The sequence below is a fragment of the Natrix helvetica genome (genome assembly GCF_964273705.1).
Source record: "Natrix helvetica genome assembly, chromosome: 6".
In the NCBI taxonomy this organism is placed as follows: Eukaryota; Metazoa; Chordata; class Lepidosauria; order Squamata; family Natricidae; genus Natrix; species Natrix helvetica.
This window is the reverse complement of record NC_138553.1, coordinates 31,873,244-31,894,296: the sequence shown is the minus strand read 5'-3', so window position 1 is coordinate 31,894,296 and position 21,053 is coordinate 31,873,244. Positions and strand designations below refer to the sequence as shown.

General features: G+C 38.3%; 2 protein-coding genes across 2 annotated transcripts in view; one reads left to right on the top strand and one right to left on the bottom strand.

Moving 5' to 3' along the window:
- Positions 1–4,977: 4,977 nt before the first annotated feature.
- CHADL (chondroadherin like) lies at positions 4,978–7,689 on the top strand (the record flags this gene model as incomplete). Its single annotated transcript, XM_081957080.1, has 2 exons — positions 4,978–5,177; positions 7,549–7,689. Coding segments are annotated over 2 exons (330 nt in total), but the record flags the coding sequence as incomplete, so codon positions are not given.
- An 83-nt stretch (positions 7,690–7,772) lies between these two features.
- The window catches only part of L3MBTL2 (L3MBTL histone methyl-lysine binding protein 2), a 47,168-nt gene continuing 33,887 nt past the window's right edge, over positions 7,773–21,053 (bottom strand). The window contains exons 12-19 of the mRNA XM_081957079.1: positions 20,763–20,839; positions 18,840–18,944; positions 17,833–17,980; positions 16,227–16,309; positions 15,493–15,727; positions 14,611–14,676; positions 11,561–11,752; positions 7,773–10,579 (exon numbers count right to left, since the gene is read on the bottom strand). Coding sequence (XP_081813205.1) covers positions 10,200–10,579; positions 11,561–11,752; positions 14,611–14,676; positions 15,493–15,727; positions 16,227–16,309; positions 17,833–17,980; positions 18,840–18,944; positions 20,763–20,839 — 1,286 coding nt within the window. The 3' untranslated portion in view covers positions 7,773–10,199. The remainder of the gene's footprint in view (positions 10,580–11,560; positions 11,753–14,610; positions 14,677–15,492; positions 15,728–16,226; positions 16,310–17,832; positions 17,981–18,839; positions 18,945–20,762; positions 20,840–21,053) is intronic.

Below are 21,053 nucleotides of genomic sequence, written 5' to 3'. Positions count from 1 at the left end.
GGCAGTAGCTAGTCAACTACCGTATAGTCAACCTTGAAAAAGCTAAGTGAGATTGTGAGTACTTAAATGGGAGTCTACCAGGATAATTCCAGAGGTTTAGGCTAGACTAATAGATTGAAAAAAGTGGTGGCATTTTTTTTCTATTGTTACCTACCTGCAATAAGCTTAGTTTTTGTTGGAAATGTTAAACTACTCACTAATTGTTACAATCTATAAACTTTATTCTATTCAAGTAATATGTCAGCTTCTTTCCCTCTCCCATCCTAAAAAAGCAGTTCATGAATAGAAGTAACATGGTTACTAACCTCCAACAACCTCCAAGGTCCTTTCCATCTCATGTTATTCTGTTAAAGTCAATGGAGAAACCAGATTCACTTAACAAATGTGTTACTAGCTTAACAATTACTAGCTTAACAGTTCATAACTGTGAAAGAATATAAACTGGAATAAAAGTCTCTTAACAAATGTCTCACTTAGCAATAGAAATTTTGGGCTCAATTGTGGTTGTAAGTCAAAGACTAACTGTACTTGGTACTGTATATCTGGGCTACATTTCAAGCAGCCAGAGCCATTACTTTTAGATCTCCACCTACATTCCAGTTGTACTCCGTACTGGATCTGCTTCAACAACAGTTCCATGTTTTCATATACTTTCATGTGTGCCGCATAATCAACAGGTACTGAACGTTGTATATTGCCACTGTGTAACGAGGGATAACAATGATGAATCAGTAAAGCGATGCCATTCTAGTCTGGTGGGTTTCCAATTTTTTTTTACTACTGGTTCATTTGCGTGTGCGACACTGCGCAAGTGCTGAAGCGTCCGGGCGGGTGGGTGGAGCCTCCCACCGGCGCTACTACCAGTTCGCCTAATCCAGGCCAAAACGGGAGAAAACCACTTCTGGTTCTAGTGGGTCATACTCATAATGCAAAGCTGTGAAAAAAAAACTGTTGGTACAGAAATCAAAGTTGTCAACCTGTGCCAAGAAATTTGTGAAATCCTCTTGGCAGTTCCGAAAGACAGCAAACCCCATCCTTGCAGTTTTGAACCCAGGAGTTCTGCTTTAGATGGTGACAAATCCAGGTCGCTGACCAGGTCACTTAATTCTGATTGTGTTAGGAGATGAGGCTCACCAGTTCAAAATCCAAATCACTGTAACTGTGCCTGGCTGGTGCATTGCAGCATCGTCCTTCTGTTTTGTGTAAGCTCCATTGTTTCTGGTGGCTTCGGTAGCTGCAAATTATCATCATCTGGCACTGATCTCATGGCAGATTGGGATATTTAATTGATTTCTGATTTTGATCAGAGAAACCAGCGACATTAGGAATAAGTCTATGATATCATTTTGTTCTCATCATCAGGATAGCAAAGAAGCATTGGCTTCCGAGTTCTAAGCCAAGCTGAACAGCAAATCCTGCACAACAAATAAGTGGAGCCCAGATCTTGTCTTAATTACCAAATTTTCAATGCTTTCTTATATCCAGTCATGGTGCATGTTTGAGGATTAACCATATACTTGCCATATATGTAGCAGAACGTGTCGTGGCTCTTCCAACATTGGCAAGACATTTCTGCTGCCGTCAATCATCCGACCTACAGCAAGTCTATAATTGGGTTACTTGTTATTTAAATTACATGTACATTGGCAATGCTATGCCTTGAAACAATTACACCAAAATACATGGAAACTGATATCAACAAAATGAGTAGCATCTGTTCGTGTGAGCTGCTTTTATAACCTTCCCAGGCAGCATCCATCCAGCCTAAGCATGCCTAGGCATGCCCAAAATCTATCCGTTCCATAAATTTATTCAACATGCCCTGAATGCATGTCTACATGTATGAACTACACAAAGTTTCTTATAATGCAAGCAAATATTAGTAAACTTAAAATGTAAAAAACTGCAAAACCAGAGTTCTATAAAAAGATAATGAGACAGTTTAAAATGACAGGATATTTTAATGATTAAGAGACCAAAATCTATAAGATACACCAGGAAATGTTCAGGAAGCAAAATCTTTCTTGTCTGGTGTTCATTGTTATTTGGTTTTGATCAAATTATTATTATTTTAATTATTATATTGTTTTAATCCTGGTGTATGGTAGAATTGTAGCTGCTTATAGTTCGGATTCAATTGGATAATTAAATACAACAAATATAGAGGTAGTCCTTGACTTACAACAGTTTATCTAGTGACAGTTCAAAGTTACAAAGGCACTGAAAAAAGTGACATATGACCTTTTTTTACCCTTACCACTGTAAGAAGTTTTCACCCAGCCCTCTCCTAGAAAAATGAAATATCCTGGGAAATATTGAAACGGCAGAACATATTTCCCTGGATCAGAAATGGAGAAACATGTTTTTAGGCAGGAAAGGAACTCACTCTTAATAGCCCCCACTTTCCTTAATGGCCCATTAAAATGCCCCAGCCAGTCTATTCTACATAACAAAGAGTTTCCCTCCTTCAGCTCCAGAGTGGTGAGATTAAGGCATGATAGTATTAGCCCTTTGCCCATCTCACCACAGGGCACCTGGGAAAAAGCAATGCTCAACCAAACTTGGACTGATGACAGCCTACAGAGTTGCCCCTGCATGGCCCCATGGGTGTCTGACAACCAATCAGAATACATTTCTTACACAGGAACAGGAAACAGAGAGGTGGGGCCGAACAGAGTATAAAAAATCCAGCAAGCCCCTTCTTTTTTCTCTTTCTTCTTTACCCAACAGCTGGAAGCAGGTGATCCGCCTTTTCTGTTCAGGACTGAAGCCATGTGGACCTGTCAACCATTAAACCATCTTTCCAAGCAGCCTCCATGTCTCCAGTGTCTTTTTCCCCACTTGGAGCTGAACCCAGAAGAAAAGTTTCTTCCAACAATACCTTATGGGGATGCAATATCCCCATTGGTCATGTGATCAAAATTCAGCCACTTGGCAACTGGTTCATAGTTATGAGGGTTACAGTTTTCCTCAATCAGGAACTGACTAAAATACATCACAAGCAGCTCATGGAGAAAAAAACTAAATGATTTCCACAATGCGGCATTTAAGTATATATCCACCACTGTTGAAGTTTCAACAGACTTCAAAAAAGTTATTTGCATCCATCCTCAAAGTTATGCCTGCTGTTCCCCCTGCAGTCATGTGATCGAATTTTGGACAGTGGGCAACTGGCTTGCATTTATGACTGATTGCAATGTACTTAATCATGTGACTGAGATTTGCAATTTTTTTTTTTTGCTGTTTTCCAGCAAAAAAACCCAGATTGGATATGCTGGATTTACTTAATGACCACAATGACTCAATTACCACCATCATAAAAATTGTAGTAAAATTGAAACTGATCATGGGTGAATTGACTTACAATCACTTATGACCGAAATTCTAAGGTCCAGTGTGTTCGTAAGTTAATGGCCACCTGTATCATCCCTGGCCACTTGTTTGTTATAACTTAGCTTTTCCACTTACTTGTACCAATAATATAGTCATTTTGATTTTGTGTACACCATCTTGTAATATCATATGTGGGCATCATTTTTATTGTTGCAAGACTTCGTTGGCAATGAAGAAATTAGTGGATTAGCAGATATTGATATCCTGCTTCATTTGTGTTTTTAGACCCTGCAGTCCAATCACATTTTCCTTATTATTTCCAACTTTGATATTTTAGTCCCCAACCATTAGCACCACATCTTGGTTGCATATTCCACGGAAACTATCATAAAATTGGTCAATCTTCTCTTCTTCTGTATCAATAATTGGAACATAAACTTTGATAATTGTCATAATTATTTCTTGACCATGAAGTCTAGTTGATATTATTCAGTCATTGGTGTATTGTACGCAAACACTTCCAAAACAAGGTAAGATAAACACTGCCACCAAAAGGGAGCGAAAAAAGAAAAGTTCAAAATCTTTATAAGGTTAAAGACTTTCCAAGGTCACTCTAAGCTTCCCCTTTAAACAGAAAGATTTTTATTTATTCTTTCAAAGTAAATTTCCAGCTGCTGATAGTTTCCCAAGAAACACCTGCATTCCTCTCACTATCCTATCTAGCTGAATAACTTTGAACAGCTTCTCTCCAAACATTCATGCAAGAATAAAAACATTGTTCCAAATCCACTAGGTGGCAGTGATACTTGTTTTAATCTCAATCCTTGTTACACTGTTACACTGCCTTTAACTTTCTCTTTAAAAAAAATATGGTAAATAAAAAGAGAAAAAATTATAGGTCAGTTCTAACTTAATTGTAGCAATAATTCCAAGAAATTCAACAAAGTAAGCAAGAAGAGAAGCGCAAGGAACTAGTCCAAATTAAAATCAAATTGCCTCGTGAGTCCAGCCAGGCTTCCGGTATTAAAAGGGGGAAAAAAGGAAACCTTCAATTAACTATTTCTTAAGTCCGCCACTTATTCTCTTATCAGTCTTTCTTTTAAGTAAAATCTCCAGGTTTTAGGTATTCTCCCTTTAAAAAAAAAGAATTAAAACTCTCACCAAATCGACATGCTTCTCTTCAGCACTTGCGTTTCGGGGCGGTCAGTAGTTTCAGCAGCCAAAAGGCTGACTCTTAGTCGCCGGCAAAAGGGGCTTTTTCCCAGATCGCCAGAGACTTTGCGGGTGTCTCGGGGATCGACAGGGTGTACCCCTACCTGTCACCATCTCTACAGGATGGTTTAGGTCCGAATGGACCGTCCAATGACCAGAATTTGGTGGCGATCCTGGGACTCCAGGAAAGTCCGTTTCACCGTGTCACCATGCTCTCTTCCCCCTTTTGAGCTATACATTTGATAGAGGCTAATTATAGTCAGCTCTTCAACTGTAAGTTTTGTTTAATTAAACAAACTGTTGACTGTTTTTATTATAAATACACTAATTTTATTATAAATACACTAATTTTCTTACAATTATTGGACACATACTGTACAATGGGTCAGTGGAAATAGAAGATTGGGATAACTGTAAATTCCTTCTGCGGTTCTTGAACTTAGCATTACCAACTTGTGTTGGCAGGTTTCTTTTGGAGCCTTCTCTGGCTTGGGTCCAAATATTAAAAGTCTGTATCTGGAGAAAAATAGAATGTACAATTTACCTAATTTACATGGCTTCACTGCTCTGGAGATAACCAACTTGAATGATATCCCTTTCTCCTGTGATTGTCGACTTCTCCCATTACACAAGTAAGTCATTAATTCCCAGTACTTCTCTTCTAAACTAGAAAATTTGTCCCTTTTCTTATACGCTGGAATGAAGAAAAGATATTAATGACCACCTATTAGTAGTTTCATACAAAATCAGCTAATGGTAACTAATATATATTATTCAAGACAGTATTGACACAAAATCATACAAGTGCCTCGTGATCAGATCTGTTAGATTATTTTTGTAGAATCAAATCACTTTTTAAAAGTAGAGGTGGGGAGGGGCTAAAAAGTTTGGAAGAATTGGATTGTGCAATTGAAGCTGCACATGTTTTGAGATCTTCCCATACCTAGTCCTTCCAGATGTGTTGGCCTGCAACTTTGCGAATTTAATTCTGCCATGCTGGTTAGTGATTTACAGGTGTAGTCCCAGATTATCTGGAGGATAATCCTAAATATTTTTTTCCTTCTTAATACCTTGATTTATCAGGAAGCCAAGAGTAATTGAGTATTGGGGCAGGTCATAAGAAAATAATCATGTCAGTATCAGTTTTTCTTGTTTACATGGAATTCGAGAAGCTGGATAGAGTAATTAGAGAAAAATGACCACCAATTTGGCCAATATATGTTACAGAAAAGAATGGCTTCATGATAAAGAGAGAAGAACCTTGATGATAGAATATGTACATATTCAAATGGAGCAATTATAAGAACTTTGAAAATCTTTGTAATTATAATTTAGTCACAAATATTCATTTTCTGGTAAGATAATTGAGAAGGGGATGGCCTACTATTTCCAAGTTCATTTGGATGACAAGATCCATTTCAGTTAGGATTTGGGTCAAGCTATGGCACTAAAAGAGTTTTGTTCATCTTTTGATGATGTATCTTAGTTACTGAATGATATTAGTGCAACTAGATTATTCAGGTTCTCTAGTAACTTTTGATATTATTGATCATGATTTATTTTTTGTTCAGCTGTACCAGACCAGAATGGTACCCGGTGCTCCAGGCAGGCTCTGGTACGCCCGTACTGGGGCGTACTGTCTGCAACCCACAGAGCAATTCTCATGTCACCATTATTACATAAATATCCATGGCTCAGAGAACAATTTTATACCTCCCTGCTGCTTTCAGATACTAACCCTGCTACAATATATAATGCTGCCAGGTTCTGTGCAGCGACTTAAAAATCCATCAGAAGATGTCTTGTTGTACCATAAACCAGTTTTAATTAGCACCAAGTTTGTCATTCCACACTACTCTGTTTTTTGATAGGTCTAATTTGTCACCCATTTAATGCTCCTACCCTTTTAATTTTTTAATGCTTTTTAATATTTTGTACCCCATGCTTATCTTTGACTGTAATAAAGGCCTTATTTTATTCAGATACTAGAAATAAAACATCTTAGAGCCTGTCGGCCCACCTCAATTTCAACAACAGGCTAACTAAAGATGCCTCTCCTGCCAGAGTCTCATCTATTTGGTAGACAGAATGATTCTTATGTGTAATTTTCAGGCCACAGAATGTTCCCTCAAAGAAACATATTTGCTCCTCAAAATACTAAAAGTACATGTATTTCATCAATCTAATATATAAAAAAATAATTGTACTAATATGAATAATTGTTTTAAAAGGTATACTTTAATTTTGTGTTGCAAATAGTTTCAAATGTTTGTGTAAGTAGAATGGCTGGAATAAATATAATAACTGGATGGCGTGGTGCAGTATCCTTACTGAGATAAGAGAAGATCTGGGATTGTTTACCTGGATTTTATCTCATAGCCATGAACAGTGAAAAATTGGTTTTGGCTAGCAATGCCAAAGAGAAATCTCGAGATTTAAATTTAACTGACTCTTCTTTCTTTCTGCAAAGTGTAGATGGTGGGACAGGAAATGGAATAGCTAATGGAATAGCTACAGATATTCATCAACCACTTCTTTTTAGCAACTGACTTCTGATTTACTTTTCTCAGTGAAGGAATTATAGATCTTAAATGCTAAAATGTTAGCCTAGGTTAAACTTTGATTGCCAAATAGTGATTATACAAGTTCATATAATTGATGGATAAATCTTCTGTTGTAAAGCTGATCAACTGTGTTTCACGTTTTTCCTAGAAAATAGTAATTATCTACTGAGAACATACTTGGAAACATCATAAACAAGCAGCATTTCCTGCTTCCTTGTTTTCACAAATTAACAATTTAATATCTGAAAACCATACAAAAAATATCCACACCCCCCCCCCGCAAAACTCCAAGCCAACAAAAACCCACCCTTAAATAGATGCAGCAAAATCTGGTAAAATCATGATTTTATGAGTCCCTCCGGGGAGAGGGGGCGGTCTATAAATCAAATCAAATAAATAATAAAATAAATGATGTTTCTTCTTTTTCTCTATTTTCCAGGTGGCTTGATAACCTGAATCTGAGAGTAGGGGCCACTTGTGGATCTCCACCAAATCTATATAACCAAAAAGTGAAGCTTGTCACTATTTTCCAAAGTTGCCCAGGCTGGAATATCCAGAAAACCAAATAAACCAGCTAAACTGTATCCAAAATCAGGGATGGAACTCACTCCAAATAAGGGATGCAGGTGAGGAGCTCAGGAATTAAGGAAAAGAAAAGTAAAGCATGAATGAAGAGTCTCTTGATGGAAACATACTTTCAGTTTCTCATAATGTTAAGAAATTTGAGAAGGAAGACCTTGGTATATGCTTTTATCATCTTTTGATCTACATTATTTGTCTCGTTACAATGATCAGTCCAGCAATGTGAAAAACAGAAAGTACATTCAAAATTATGCATGGTATAGCTGTAGTCTCTAAACTATTATAATTTGGAAAACATGTACATTTATTTCGCATTATACGTATTTTCAGCTAGTAGTTGTAGGGCAGTAGAAATTGATCAGTCCATTTGGGAAGCAAGATTTAAACATGTTTTCCACATGTTTGCTTAAAAAAAACACCTGATGTACGGATAAAATGGTGAAGTTTGTGCTGTATTTATATTGTTTCTGAATTGTGCCTAAATAAATCATTTGCACAAGTTCAAAGGCATTTCTTAGGATATTGTTCTCCTAGTGTGTGCCTATTAGATATGCTGGAACTATAACTCCTAAAATTCCTAGCAAGCACAAAAACGTAACTCTTTTAGTTGTAGAACAGGGGTGTCAAACTCAATTTCATTGAGAGCCGCATCAGGGTTAGGTTTGACCTCAGAGGGCTGGGGGCATGGCCGAGGGATAGGCGTGGCCAGTTCTATGTCACTCGTGTTGGGGGCACCTGTGGTGGCCAAGTGCTAAGGCAGGACTTTCCTGAGACCCTCACTCACTCATTGTAATCTCCTTCCTTCCTTCTTCTTTTTCGTTCCCTCTCCCTTCTCCTTTCTTCTTCCTTCCCCTCTTTCCTTATTTTTCCTTCATTGCTCTCTTCCAATCTTTCCTTCTTTTTCTTTGTCTTTCCCTTTCTCCTTTCCTGTCCCTTCTTGCATGTTGAAATGCAAAAGGGAAAACATTTCTCCTTTTGTTTGTTCTGATAGCCCTCTGCCAGCGAAAGTGAAGCTCGGTGTGTTGGGGGGAGGCAACACGCGCCCCCCACCCCCAAGCTGCATTTTCGCTGGCAGGGGCACTGCAGGCTGGTCCTTTGCTGTTTCCAGGCCAGCTCCGTGGGTTAGATCTAAGCACCCTGTGGGCCGGATCTGACCTGTGGGCCTTGAGTTTGACACTCCTGGTGTAGAAGAATGATGTTTTGGAGAAATCTATGCTGCAACCAAATTTGGACAATTACCTATAGCTCTGGTCACAACACTACAAAAATCATATTGCAAAGCTGAAATAGTAGAAGAAAAGGCAAGCAACATTATCAAAGAGCTAGAGCATACAATGGGGAAACCAAAATTATGGCCTCATAAAAATTGTTCCAAATAATTTGAGGCCTCCTAGAACTTCTTCTGTTGAGAGTAGCTAAGATCTCCCCATTTTGACTTAGGAAACTCTCCTCCATTCAGGAAATAGAAAATACTGCCTCAATTTATGAATATGAATATCATTCATATTCATGGATTTTAGGATTAAAAATTCTTTGTAGTTCTATGAATGATTCATACATGTTCCCAAATACTTTCAGAATTTATGACATTTCAGGCTTAAGGCTATAAATGATTGACTTATTTTTCCTCCTTCCACAATTAAACATAGGGTCACCTTGTTAGAATAGCAATTAATTTCTTGGCACTTGTGTATCAAAGCTGAGATATCACATTTCAACTAATGTTATTGATAGAATCAATCGCCTTTTGAATGATACCCATCCTATCTAGCATCCTTATCATATGTAAAGTAATTCCCTCTTATAGGTTGGGGTCCTTATAGATGCGCATGCTTAAACTGTCTTTTGTGTAAGATCTAAGTAAATTTGAGGTTCTTGCCCATGGCTAATCTGGTCATAAGAGACTGATGCTGTGTCCTGCTTTTTCAACTGTTGAAACAATAAATCAATTATTGAAGCCTGATACTTCTTGGAGTTTTCCACTATACAAGCCTGCCACTGAATGGGATCAGTGGATCTTTTCTCCAGAGATAGACCTTGTGAACTATGTGGCCCCTTTCATATTAAATATGCATTGCTGGAAGAATACCGTTTCATAGTAAGACACTGAGCTCCTCAGTTTTCTTACCCATTTTCCTGATCTGCCATTTATTTCAGCAGAAAACTTTTCTTGAGTACCAGCCCAATAACTTGCTTTGGAGGCAGTCCGGTGTTGACCGAAATAGTAATGACTGCTGTGGACAGGCAAGTTACAAATGCCCTGTAACACATCCCTGCCTTGCCACAGTGTTTTATCATGCAGAAATTCATCCATAGTAGTATTCAGAGCAGCACTGTAGACCTGCCTTTTTACATGATGGGATAGAATATATGTTCCAATAATTGTTTCATAGGCTGATCGTATCACATAAAAAGCTAGAGTACAGTCCAAAGGGGTCAGCAATTCACCTTCCTTGATTCATGAAGAACTGCTCTGCAGAACCACTGATATTTATGCTGCTTGAACCTCTAGTCGACATCCTCATCTTTTAAGCAGCTAATGAGCACTGGGCTCACTGTTGCTTCTGCTTTTATGCCATCTTTTAAGCAGGCAATTGCAATAGAATGTGCTTGGGGTACTGGTTCCTTAACCCCATCCTTTAAGAAGCCAAGTGTATCAAGGCTTGTTGCAGCTTCAACCTTCCTGCTGCCATCCTGCTCATCTGTCCTTTGGATTTCTGGGGACTCTAGTTCCATGCCTTCATCCTTTAGGCAGCCAATTATCATAGAGTGTGCTGGAGCTTCTTGATCCATGTCCTCATCCTTCACTGGCACTGAATGTTGTGGAGTTGCAAGCCTCATCTTTGGACCTTCAAGCATTTCTTCTTTCACTTGCACAGCAACAAAGGCTAGGAAACACAGAAAAAGGCTATTGTTCAATTACAGAATAAAAATCTAAAAGGTCTTACACATGAACAAAATGCTAGCAATAACCTTTATTCCTAAAAAGAATTTTTGCTATTCACACATAAGTACTAGGAAAACTAAACATCAAACAAAAATATTTCTAGATTCACATATTATTGTTTCTTATCAATTTATCCAGAGAAACAAAATTACAGATCATGCCATGAGATAACTCCCCACAAAATTTCAATATTTTCTTCATAAAGTTTTAGCAAGCTACTGCTTTTAAAGTAAAAGTGTCTATTTTCAAATTTTACATTGAAAATTATTTTTTGCAATTGTATTTTTGCAACAGTGCTTGTTTCAAAATTGTCAGCGTATAAGGAAAATCAAGATAAATCTTTAAGGTGAAGGCATTTTGGAGTTATTATTGACAATCGTTAAACAAATCGCCATTGACTGCACCTGATTTTATGACCTCTTTTGTGGTGGTTGTTAAGTGAATGCCATAGTCATTAAGCTAACATTGCAATTGTTAAGCAAGCCCATTCTTTGCTATGGGGCATTTTTGCAGGAAACTGGAAGTAAACACCAGTTCCTGGCAAAAATGTTGTAAATCACAGTCATGTGACCGCAAGGTGCTGCAAATGGTCATAAATGTGGGTTGGCTGCTGAGCATCCAAAATGCAGTCACATGATCACTGAGCAGGGTGGATATCATAACTTTGAATATGGGTCATAAGTTCTATTATCAGGGTCTGCAGTAATTTTGAACAGTCAGTAGGTGACCAATCATAAGTTGATAATTATCTATACTACAGTAGCTCTTACAAGTTACATTACAAACCTGTCCATGAAAACCTTCCCAAACTGCCTGCAGTTAAGCAAGTTGAAATGTGCATATTAGCAATTTTCTTAAGACTACGCTCTTCCTGTTCATGTTTACGAATTGGAGAAATGAAGCACTATACCCTTTTCCTTACTTTTAGGCAGTAGTTTTGAAGAAGTCTTGGATTTAGTTTGTGTTGCCTCAATTTTTGAAACATTTGGTACTCCCTCCTTTGATTTTGAAGTAGGCAGCTTTTTGGTAACTTTTGTTTCTTCCTTTGTTTTTGGAGTGACCACTTTCTTAGTTGCCTCCTTGACGGAGCGGGCTTTAGCAGTCATCTTTTTTCCTTAGCAAATTGAATAAAAACAGTCATACATCCACCTCACAATTCTGTCAAAGACCTCACAGCAGCTCTGTTGTATTAGGGCTGAACAATTATACACAGGGAGGGGATTCTTATATCAATTTTTTTTCCTGTAAAATATCTGCATATAAAAATGATTGTTTTTCATGGCTAAGTAATCTACAATTTTGGTGGAAAATATAAAGCAAGCAATGTGAAGTGATCCCCAAAATGCAACTAAAATGATACAGATGAGTTTCTGGTTGATTACATCAATAAGGATTGATAATCTAAACTCACCTATGAGACAAATGAAGCAGATGTACTAAGCTATAATACGTCCAAACTAATCACATTGATACAAATCTTATTGAAGGTTATTTTAAAATTATAATTACTAGGAACTGACACATATATTTAATATATCTGCCTAGGTAATGCAACAGAAGCACAAATATTATCAAATGCCTTGGAGACATCTATGAACATTTGGGTAGGAGGCCCCTCCAACTTGTTTGTTTGCTTTTTCATTAATTTCTCTGCATCCATCTCACCTACAACAAGGTGACTCTGGGTGGCTTAGTTAAAATACTTCTTCAGTGGGAGCCAGCTGAGACTTTAAGCATATAAACCTAGTGCCTATTATAATAGTAAAACAGTAATCATTTACACCTATAAGGGTCTGGACTTAATTTGTGGCATCTACAGCTATAAGAAATACGGTTCTTTCTTCTAGATATCATTCCCAGCCTACATTTTGTACGCTGATGTGGAGGGATAGAGACAAAATAATTAGTTAGCCATGGCATAGGATACACATGCCACAAGGTGCAAGCAAAGTCCATCAGAAAATTAAGGCATGAAAGAGTCATAGTAAAGCATCCTGTGATGTCCTTTAAATGTTATCAGACTGCAGAGAAAAGCTTGATAATTTTATGCTCATCGATATGTGGTTGTTAAGCAATTAGCAGGCTCTTATAGAACAAAGATGCTTTCACAATCTTAACTGCATATTTCCCACCTAACCAAAGTACACATCAATTTAGCAACAAAGTTTTTACAGACATCAATCAATATATAATTTGTCTATCAAATAGCAAAACTGCTATAACAACTGTAGTGGAAGGGATAAATTATTATATAACAGGGAGATTGCAGGTTCTCCCGAAAAAAGGAAAACAGGCAATTTGTGGCTTAAACATTTCTCAATCTGATTACAAAAACAATCCTGATGAACAGCATAAGAAAATGCTTCACACTTAGTTCAGAATCAGCATTGCATTTCAAATGGTACTTAATAGTTTTCAGCATATCTCTCCATTGTTCATGGTAAGTTAAGAATTGTGATTCAGCAATACTTGCATGAGAACAGGTTCAGGTACCCTGAAGTTCCTTTCCAGACTTTCTTACACAAATTTTCCTATCAGTTGGATATATCAAAGTTTCAACATGAAGTCTTTGCCTGCAAAACATGTTCATCCCTCACTGCCTCCTTACGAATGGGGAAAACATAAAACCTTTACACACACAATCCTTCCAGTTCGGAATTTGACTCAGAAAACCATTAAGAAGGCTCACAAAAACATATAAAGACTGTTCCTCATGGCCGAGTTAGTGATATCCACCAGTCCTTCAATCCCTTGAAATCAATTCATTGCCTCCACTTTCAATCCTTAACCTGCCAGAGGAATAATAACAGCAAGTGGGAATGTCCATACTTGTGATTTACTGGGTAAGTTAAATATAGGGATTGATAGCTTTTAACTGTAACAGGTCTAGACTGGGGATGAGATAAAAGCAACATCATGAGGACATGGCAGAAAAAAAGGCATGTTTGTAGCTCAGTTAAATTATTAGCCTGGATAAAATAAACCTTTGATCTAATAGACCTTGGTGTATCTGACTTCAGATTTGATGGACAAATCTGGATCCAGAGTGTGGATTTAATCAGCAAACTAGGCACTGGGTGGTACAACTGCCTGGTGTCCAGTCCACTGCTGACCTCTACCATCAGTTCCTCTGAGTCCTGGACTGAATGAGTCCATATAATTAGGGGATCTTTCTGTTACTGGTATCCCCCAGACTTTGATCCTAAATCCCCATGTGGCTTTAGCTTTGGCTTTTTAAGTGCTTTGATTGCCTTGCTTGCAGTTGCTGAATCTGCCATCAATCTCAGCATAGAGCTTCCGTAGCTTGCACTGCCTATTGGTTCCACAGCAGTTCAAATTCCTTTTCTTCTCAGGTATGATTATTTCTGGGCTTGAAAATCCTTCTTGCCTTTTAATAGACACTGGACTTTAATGCATACCCCTTTTCCTCTTTAGTTTATTAAATCAAGGCTTTACTATAATTACAAGGCATTGCATTCAGGGCTGTCTTAACGCATGGGCCTGGTGGGCATTTGCCCATGGGCCCCACGAGCATAGGCGCCCCATACTAATCTGTGTATGTGACCCCTTCAATGCACCTTGCAAATGCAGCAACATATTTATTACATTTTACTGCATTTTAATTAATACTAGCATGCAAATATATGTTTAATTTTATCAATCATTTACATTGCTATTCCTGTGAGTAGTTGTTGTAGGGTCCCCAGTACACTGCTTTGCCCGGGGCCCATAATGCTGTTAAGACGGCCCTGATTGCATTGCAGATCCTGCTAAATACTCCCTGACTGACTGATGTTGCAATGAATATCACACAGAGAGAAATTGATCCAGGGAAACATTCCATCTTATTTATTTTGAGGTAGATTTCTTGTTTTTCCTTTCAGATTCTGCTCTATTCAGCAGGACAAATTGTAACAAATTTTGCTTTGTGATTAAGATGAAACAGAGATACTTAGTGAAAGTGCCTCTTACTTTTCTTTCCATATGGTTTTCGCTTCCTCTTTGAAACCTCCTTGGCAAATGCAGGCAATTCAGGTTCTATTGTCAAGAGAAGAAGAAGCCTAGAATGGTATGTTGTACAGGATGCAAGAAGCAAGAAGCAGCAACTAAATATAAAGACATAGCTACCACTTGTTTCCATGATCAGGCCCTAACTTAATGGGTTTGGAACTTCTTGTGTAAGAACTTCATAGCCTGAGGGAGAAGAATGGGAGGAACAGGCTTCTGTATTATTTTGTGTCACAGCCTAGTGTTGCTGCCTTTGTGTATTTTCATTCTGAAATCTGGTATACTAAATTTCACCTCTCTCTCTCATATCGTATCATATTTTTGAACCACACATCTGCCTCAGAGTGGGACTCTACAGTCTGGTAGAGCCCAGAATTCCAATATTCTATTAATATTGTCAATCACAGTAAAAGTAGTTTTAGCCTCCTTGGAGTTGATTTCTTGATGTGGTCTACCAGACACAAATGACTGAAGGTGAAACATGCACCCTCCCCATAGCAGTTGTCTGGACAGCCTCCTGGCCCTACTAAATGTAGCTCCACTGGGGAGAGAGAGCACATTGCCATTTTTATTATCTTTGGGAAATGACACGGGATTCAAAGCACTGGCATATATGGCACAATAGGGATGGCACATCAGAGTTTATGGATTAAAATGGCGCATGTTAGGGATCCATCCCACTCCAAAGGGAGCTCCTATTAAAATGACTGCCAAAACCAGCTCCTCTTAAATTACCTCTTTAGCCCTCGCTGTGGTTCAAAGTTTTTATGTAGAGTTAGAGTATGGTTTGGGTTAGGCTGAAGCTTCTCTCTCATATCCAGTAGTGCAACTGTTTATTTTTCTCACCTGGAGTTACTGGTGGCTGCAGCTGGTAACCTATCAATTCACACCAACCCACAGGATAGATATCTGGTGATTCACAGTCTACCCACTGGTCATATTCACTGTCCCAGCCATCAAAGTGAATTCTGAGGAGCCGATGGACTATCCTTTTTATTGTTGCCACACAGATAAGTCTTGGCTCCATCAGGTCTACTGCTTCTATTTTAGCACCCAGTTTGAAGCCATGATTTGGACAATCCTAAAAGAATAAAACCAAATACATAATACATGTTATACATTCTTTATATCTGGCAATCTAAATCCCTGCAAAAATGTTTCTGTATTAAATTTTATTGTGAAAATGTATCAACAGGTTTGGAAAGTATAAAATGGTCTAGACACAAAATATTCAATGAATCAAAGAAAGAATTAAAATGCAAACATAGGCCCGCACTAATTCCAGAGCTCAAATTAAAACAGAAAACATTTTGATCATGAAGAGTTGGATCTATCTATATCCCATAGAGGCTCATTCATAATAGAATATGAATTATATTTTGTATTATATTTTGTATCATTACTATTGATTTCACATTTTTTTTCACAAAGACTGGTACTGTGAATAAAAATGAAAGAAAAGGAAGAAGTGGATGAGGGGATGGAATGTAACACAAATGCTTCCATTAAATATTATCTGCTATTTATCAGGACAGAGACCGATTTGTTTTTATCATCTTGCCTGTGAAAACAGTACTCACCACATTGAAAAGACGTGTTGGTGCAGATTTTGACCTAGTCTTGTCTAGATAACTTGCCCAACTGAAGATCTTAGCATCATAGCCTAAAATATGAAATTGGGAGTTTTCTGACATGAGAAAGAGGGAGGAAAAACTAACACCACCATTATCATAAAAAGACAGACATTATCAGAAGACATAGTGGCAACCTTCAAGATCAATGCTTCATCCTCGTAGGTATAACTGACAAAAAGAAACACATAATCTATTGGAATACAGAGCAAAACTATTTTTGTAAAATACAGATTAGCAATAATAATTGTGGAATTTATTATATGGAACCCCAAGTTCCGGGACTTTGATATTTTTAGCTCTGGATGGGTGGCACTGCCCTAGAAGGATCAGTCCACAACTTGATGGTTCTTCTGGACTCACAAATCCTGTTCAAGGAGCAGGTGGCAATCAAAGCTAAGACTGTGACTGTACAACTTCAGATTGTGGACCAATTGCTGCCTCACCTGGATCAGAAAACCCTGCACTTATTCAATCCCTAGTCATCTCACATTTCAACTATTGCAATGCTCGCTACATGGGGCTACCCTTGAACAGCATTCGGAAGCTGCAGCTGGTGCAGAGTGTGGTGGTGTGGGCAATTTTGGGGGCCCCAAGAGTGGCCCACTTAATATCCTTGCTCTGCAAGCTACACTGACTGCTGTTTTGTTTCTGGGTGCAATTCAAGATGTTGGTAATCACCTTTAAAGCCCTTCATAGCGTGGGTTGAGGCTACTTGCAGGGATGTCTCATCCCAATGGGTTTGGCCCACCCCACCTGCGCCAGCAGAGGAGGCAAGCTGCAGGCCGCATTGGACAGGGTATTCTCGTGGATGGTGTCCAGGAGAAGAGCCATTGCGCCTGCCCTTCGGAATATCTTGCTCCCTGGAATGAGGTTGGCTCCAATCCTCCTGACTTTCCGCAAGAGCTTAAAGATTGGCTGTGCCCCTTGGCTTAGGGCTCCAATGGGCGGATGTGGACAGATTAATAATAGATCGTACCTCCCCCCGTCCACTCATCCTACTCCCTCCTTCCCCATCCTTTAGGTAGGATTCAGTTCATCTTTTTATTGTGTATAGGTTTTGTATTCTTTTTTCTTTTTAATATTGTAAAGAGTTACCTTATGCTAAGATGGATAGTCAATAAATTTAATAAAATTTAATAAAAAATAAAAAATAAAGTAATTATTTAAAAGAGCAATGAGAAATATTAGTATGAACACAAACATTTGCATAACCATCTCCAATAAAAAAAGTGGCGAAAGAGATATTCTTCTTCAAAACCAGAGGACAGCAAGAGGATTCTGACCAAACCTGCCCTTCCAAAAGAAAAGGACAGGAGCAGCTGATCATATTTTGTCTTTAATGCCAAAAGGAAAAACCCACAAATAAAGCATGAAACAGCCTTGTCCAGTTTTCTGCTATTCAAATAAGTTGGGACTCTAACTCTGCCATGAAAAGCACTAGGTTAAGACAGGCTGGCCCAATGTGACAAGGTTGTTTTCCCCAAACTATCTTGTAAAAAAGAACGGTGCCAATTTTGCCATAAAAGCAAACTAAGAAAAAGTAAAATTTCACCTTTTGGTGGAATCAGCTCTATGTTGTTGTTCTTACAGAAGCCAGCAGGGAAAATGGAATGCAGGGACCCATGATAGCAGAACCATTCAGAATCACTTTCGGAAGTTGTGCCATCTATGCCAAGCATAAGATAACCATCTAAAAGGACCTAAACACATTAGATAAAGACATATTTTATGGTAGCAATTCCCAGCCTCACCAAAGTCAAATGAAGAAAATCTGTAGCAGACATATAATTGGAAAGGCCAAAGTTAGGTAGCTTGCCATGTTATTCCATTTATTTTTTAGAAATTTATTCTTCGCTTTTCTTCCATGGAGAACTTTTCTTCCAAAGAACTTAATGAAGCCTAAGCATTTACTTTTTTAAAACCTATTTTAAAAACAGTGATTCCCTAGTTCACACACGAAAAAGAAAAAGTGGATTCCTAAACACCCATTAAAAGAAAAATAATGTGTCTAAAAATTCACTGAAAAAACAAGACAAGTTATTTTGGGGCAAGTGCAACAATCTCAGCACCCCTTTTTATATCGCCCAAAGTTTCCTGTCTCAGTTTTGTTTGGTTTACTGATTGCAATTACATTTTGGTTACTTACCCATGTCAAAGGGCAAAGTCTGGTGCACCCTAAAGTTTACATAACCAGAATTATATTCCATTCCTTCTATAGAAGTTATAAATTGAAAGTCTAATAATGCAACCAGAAAGAAGGCTCAAGAACTATCAATAAAAAAACACAGTGAAACTAATCCATTTTTAAATTCATTCAAGTATACTTTGTTTCCAGAAATGAAAAAAGCAGAAAAATCTATATGGCATAGGAGGAACATAGGAGGAAAGTGAGTATTTCTTTCTCTCCCAGGTCCAATATAAGGATGGCCCATGTCTGAATAAGGCTAATTAGCTGATAAAAGCTTTATCAGCAAGCACGTAATTCCCAATTCCATCAGGAGGAAGGATACCAAGAGGCATATTTGTATTACTACAGTCACGTTGGCTTCTTCACAATACCTTACAGATGGTAGCCACACAAATGTTGCCAGGATTCAGAGGATCAATAGCTTCCAATTTCATGCCTTCCTCAAACCAGCCGCCTGCTGGATAGACAGCACGTACCTATAATAGATGATAGAAGAAAGTGATAAATAGGAATCAAAGATGTGAATGTCTATAGCAGGGGTGTCCAAACTTGGCAACTTTAAGACTTGTGGACTTCAACTCCCAGAATTCCCCAGCCAGCTCTGCTGGCTGGGGAATTCTGGGAGTTGAAGTCCACAAGTCTTAAAGTTGCCAAGTTTGGACACCCCTGGTCTATAGGAATATGCTGAGATTAGTGGACTGATCAACAACTGAATACAATGGGCAGAGCCTTGCATTCTAATTGCTTTTCAAATAAAGCTTATTGTTGATCAAGCTGCTCCCTTATCATTCTGACTTCTTAGATATTAGATAAGAGCTATCACTTTAATATCACAATACAGTGCAGGAGCCTACAGGATAAACATACAAAAAGTTGAATCATTTCAGCTGCAAATATATATCAAAGCACACATCGTTCACACTTTCTATCACTTGCCATATTTCTATTTGGATCTGAAGTCGGCACATAAAAGGAAGGGCTCTTACTGAGGGTGATTAGGAAGGAATATTGTCTCTGTTCCTGAGATGTTATACTAACCACGTTTTGTTCTGATATCCCAAGCCTTGTTGGATTATTCTGGCTGTGGCTAATGAGAATTTCAACAAGAAGGCAAGATGGTTTGTTCATACGAGGGGTGAAATTCAGCAGGTTCTGACAGGTTCTGGAGAACCGGTAGCGGACATTTTGAGTAGTTTGGAGAACCAGCAAATACCACCTCTGGCTGGACCCAGATTGGAGTGGGAATGGGGATTTTGCAGTATCCTTCCCCTGGAGTGGGGTGGGGATTTTGCAATATCCTTCACCTGCCACAGCCACCAAGCCATGCCCACAGAACCGGTAGTAAAAGACTTTGAATTTCACCCCTGGTTCTAAATAGTATGCCAGGAACTGCAAAAGTGAGTAGAATTATATAAAATTATTTAAAAATGGGTGGGGATGAAAATAAAATATCAGTGTATTATTTTTTTACAATTAATGTAAACATTTAATACACAATATGATATCATCTCCTTATACTCCCTTTTTACAACCCCGTAATTCTTTAATTCAGGGTAGAGTCAGGGTGACTGGATGGAGCTAAGTGTTTACTGGCTGGATGCCCTTCCTGACACCACATGGAGTTCTCAGTAGATGTTTTTTCATTGCACCCTAGGAGAGAAATATCTGCTGCTATCTAGGATTGAACTCTCAACCTCCCAAATGGGAGGTGAGTATCTTCACCACTAGGGCACGACACCACTCTATGATCACAGCTACTTACATCTCAATTATTTCCCATATTTAAATCTCTCTCTCTCTCTCCCTCTCTCCCCCCCTCTCTCTCCCCCTCCCTCCCTCTGTCTCTCTTTCCCTCCCATACCTCTCCACTCAGATATGTGGAAGGTGGAAAGAAACACGAAGGCATGAAAATTTGATGATGGGAAAATAATCAGCTGGGCAGACGGGTGTTGAGAGTTGCTCTTGACCTAGCAGGCCATCCTCAGGTCTGGGAGAAGCAGAGGAAGGCTGGCTTAGAATGATTCTTTTGTTTAATCACTAAAAGCCAGTTCTGTGTCTCTGGAAAAAGTTTATTCTACTTAATCTTCCCTTTAGCTTCCAGAGATTCATTTCTTTACCCTACATCAGTCAAATTCTTACACTGTGTTTCTTGGACATTATCAAATCCATCTCACTGTACTACATAAAAAAGATTTCAATAGTTTCACAGAATATATCCAAATTACATTTTTTAAAACTCATTTTAGCTAACTCTTATCATGCAGGACAGCACTGTGAACCCGACTCATTCATACCTTTTTGAAGAGATATGGAACAGCATCGCAGTAGATTTTCCGGAAGGTCGGATGGTTTGCCATATCGTTATTCTTTTCTTCCATCAAGGAAGACATATAAAGAAAGCAGTTAGAATTGAGGAAGAGGGGATTTCTAGCTATTTGTAAACTTTAAAAGGGAAAAATAGTACAGTACAATGGGACATTAGCAATCTCAAATAATTTCCAAAATAATGATACACACAAACACACACACCTTAATTGCGTATAATATAAATTTATTGTATTTACAATAAGAAATACATTTATAAA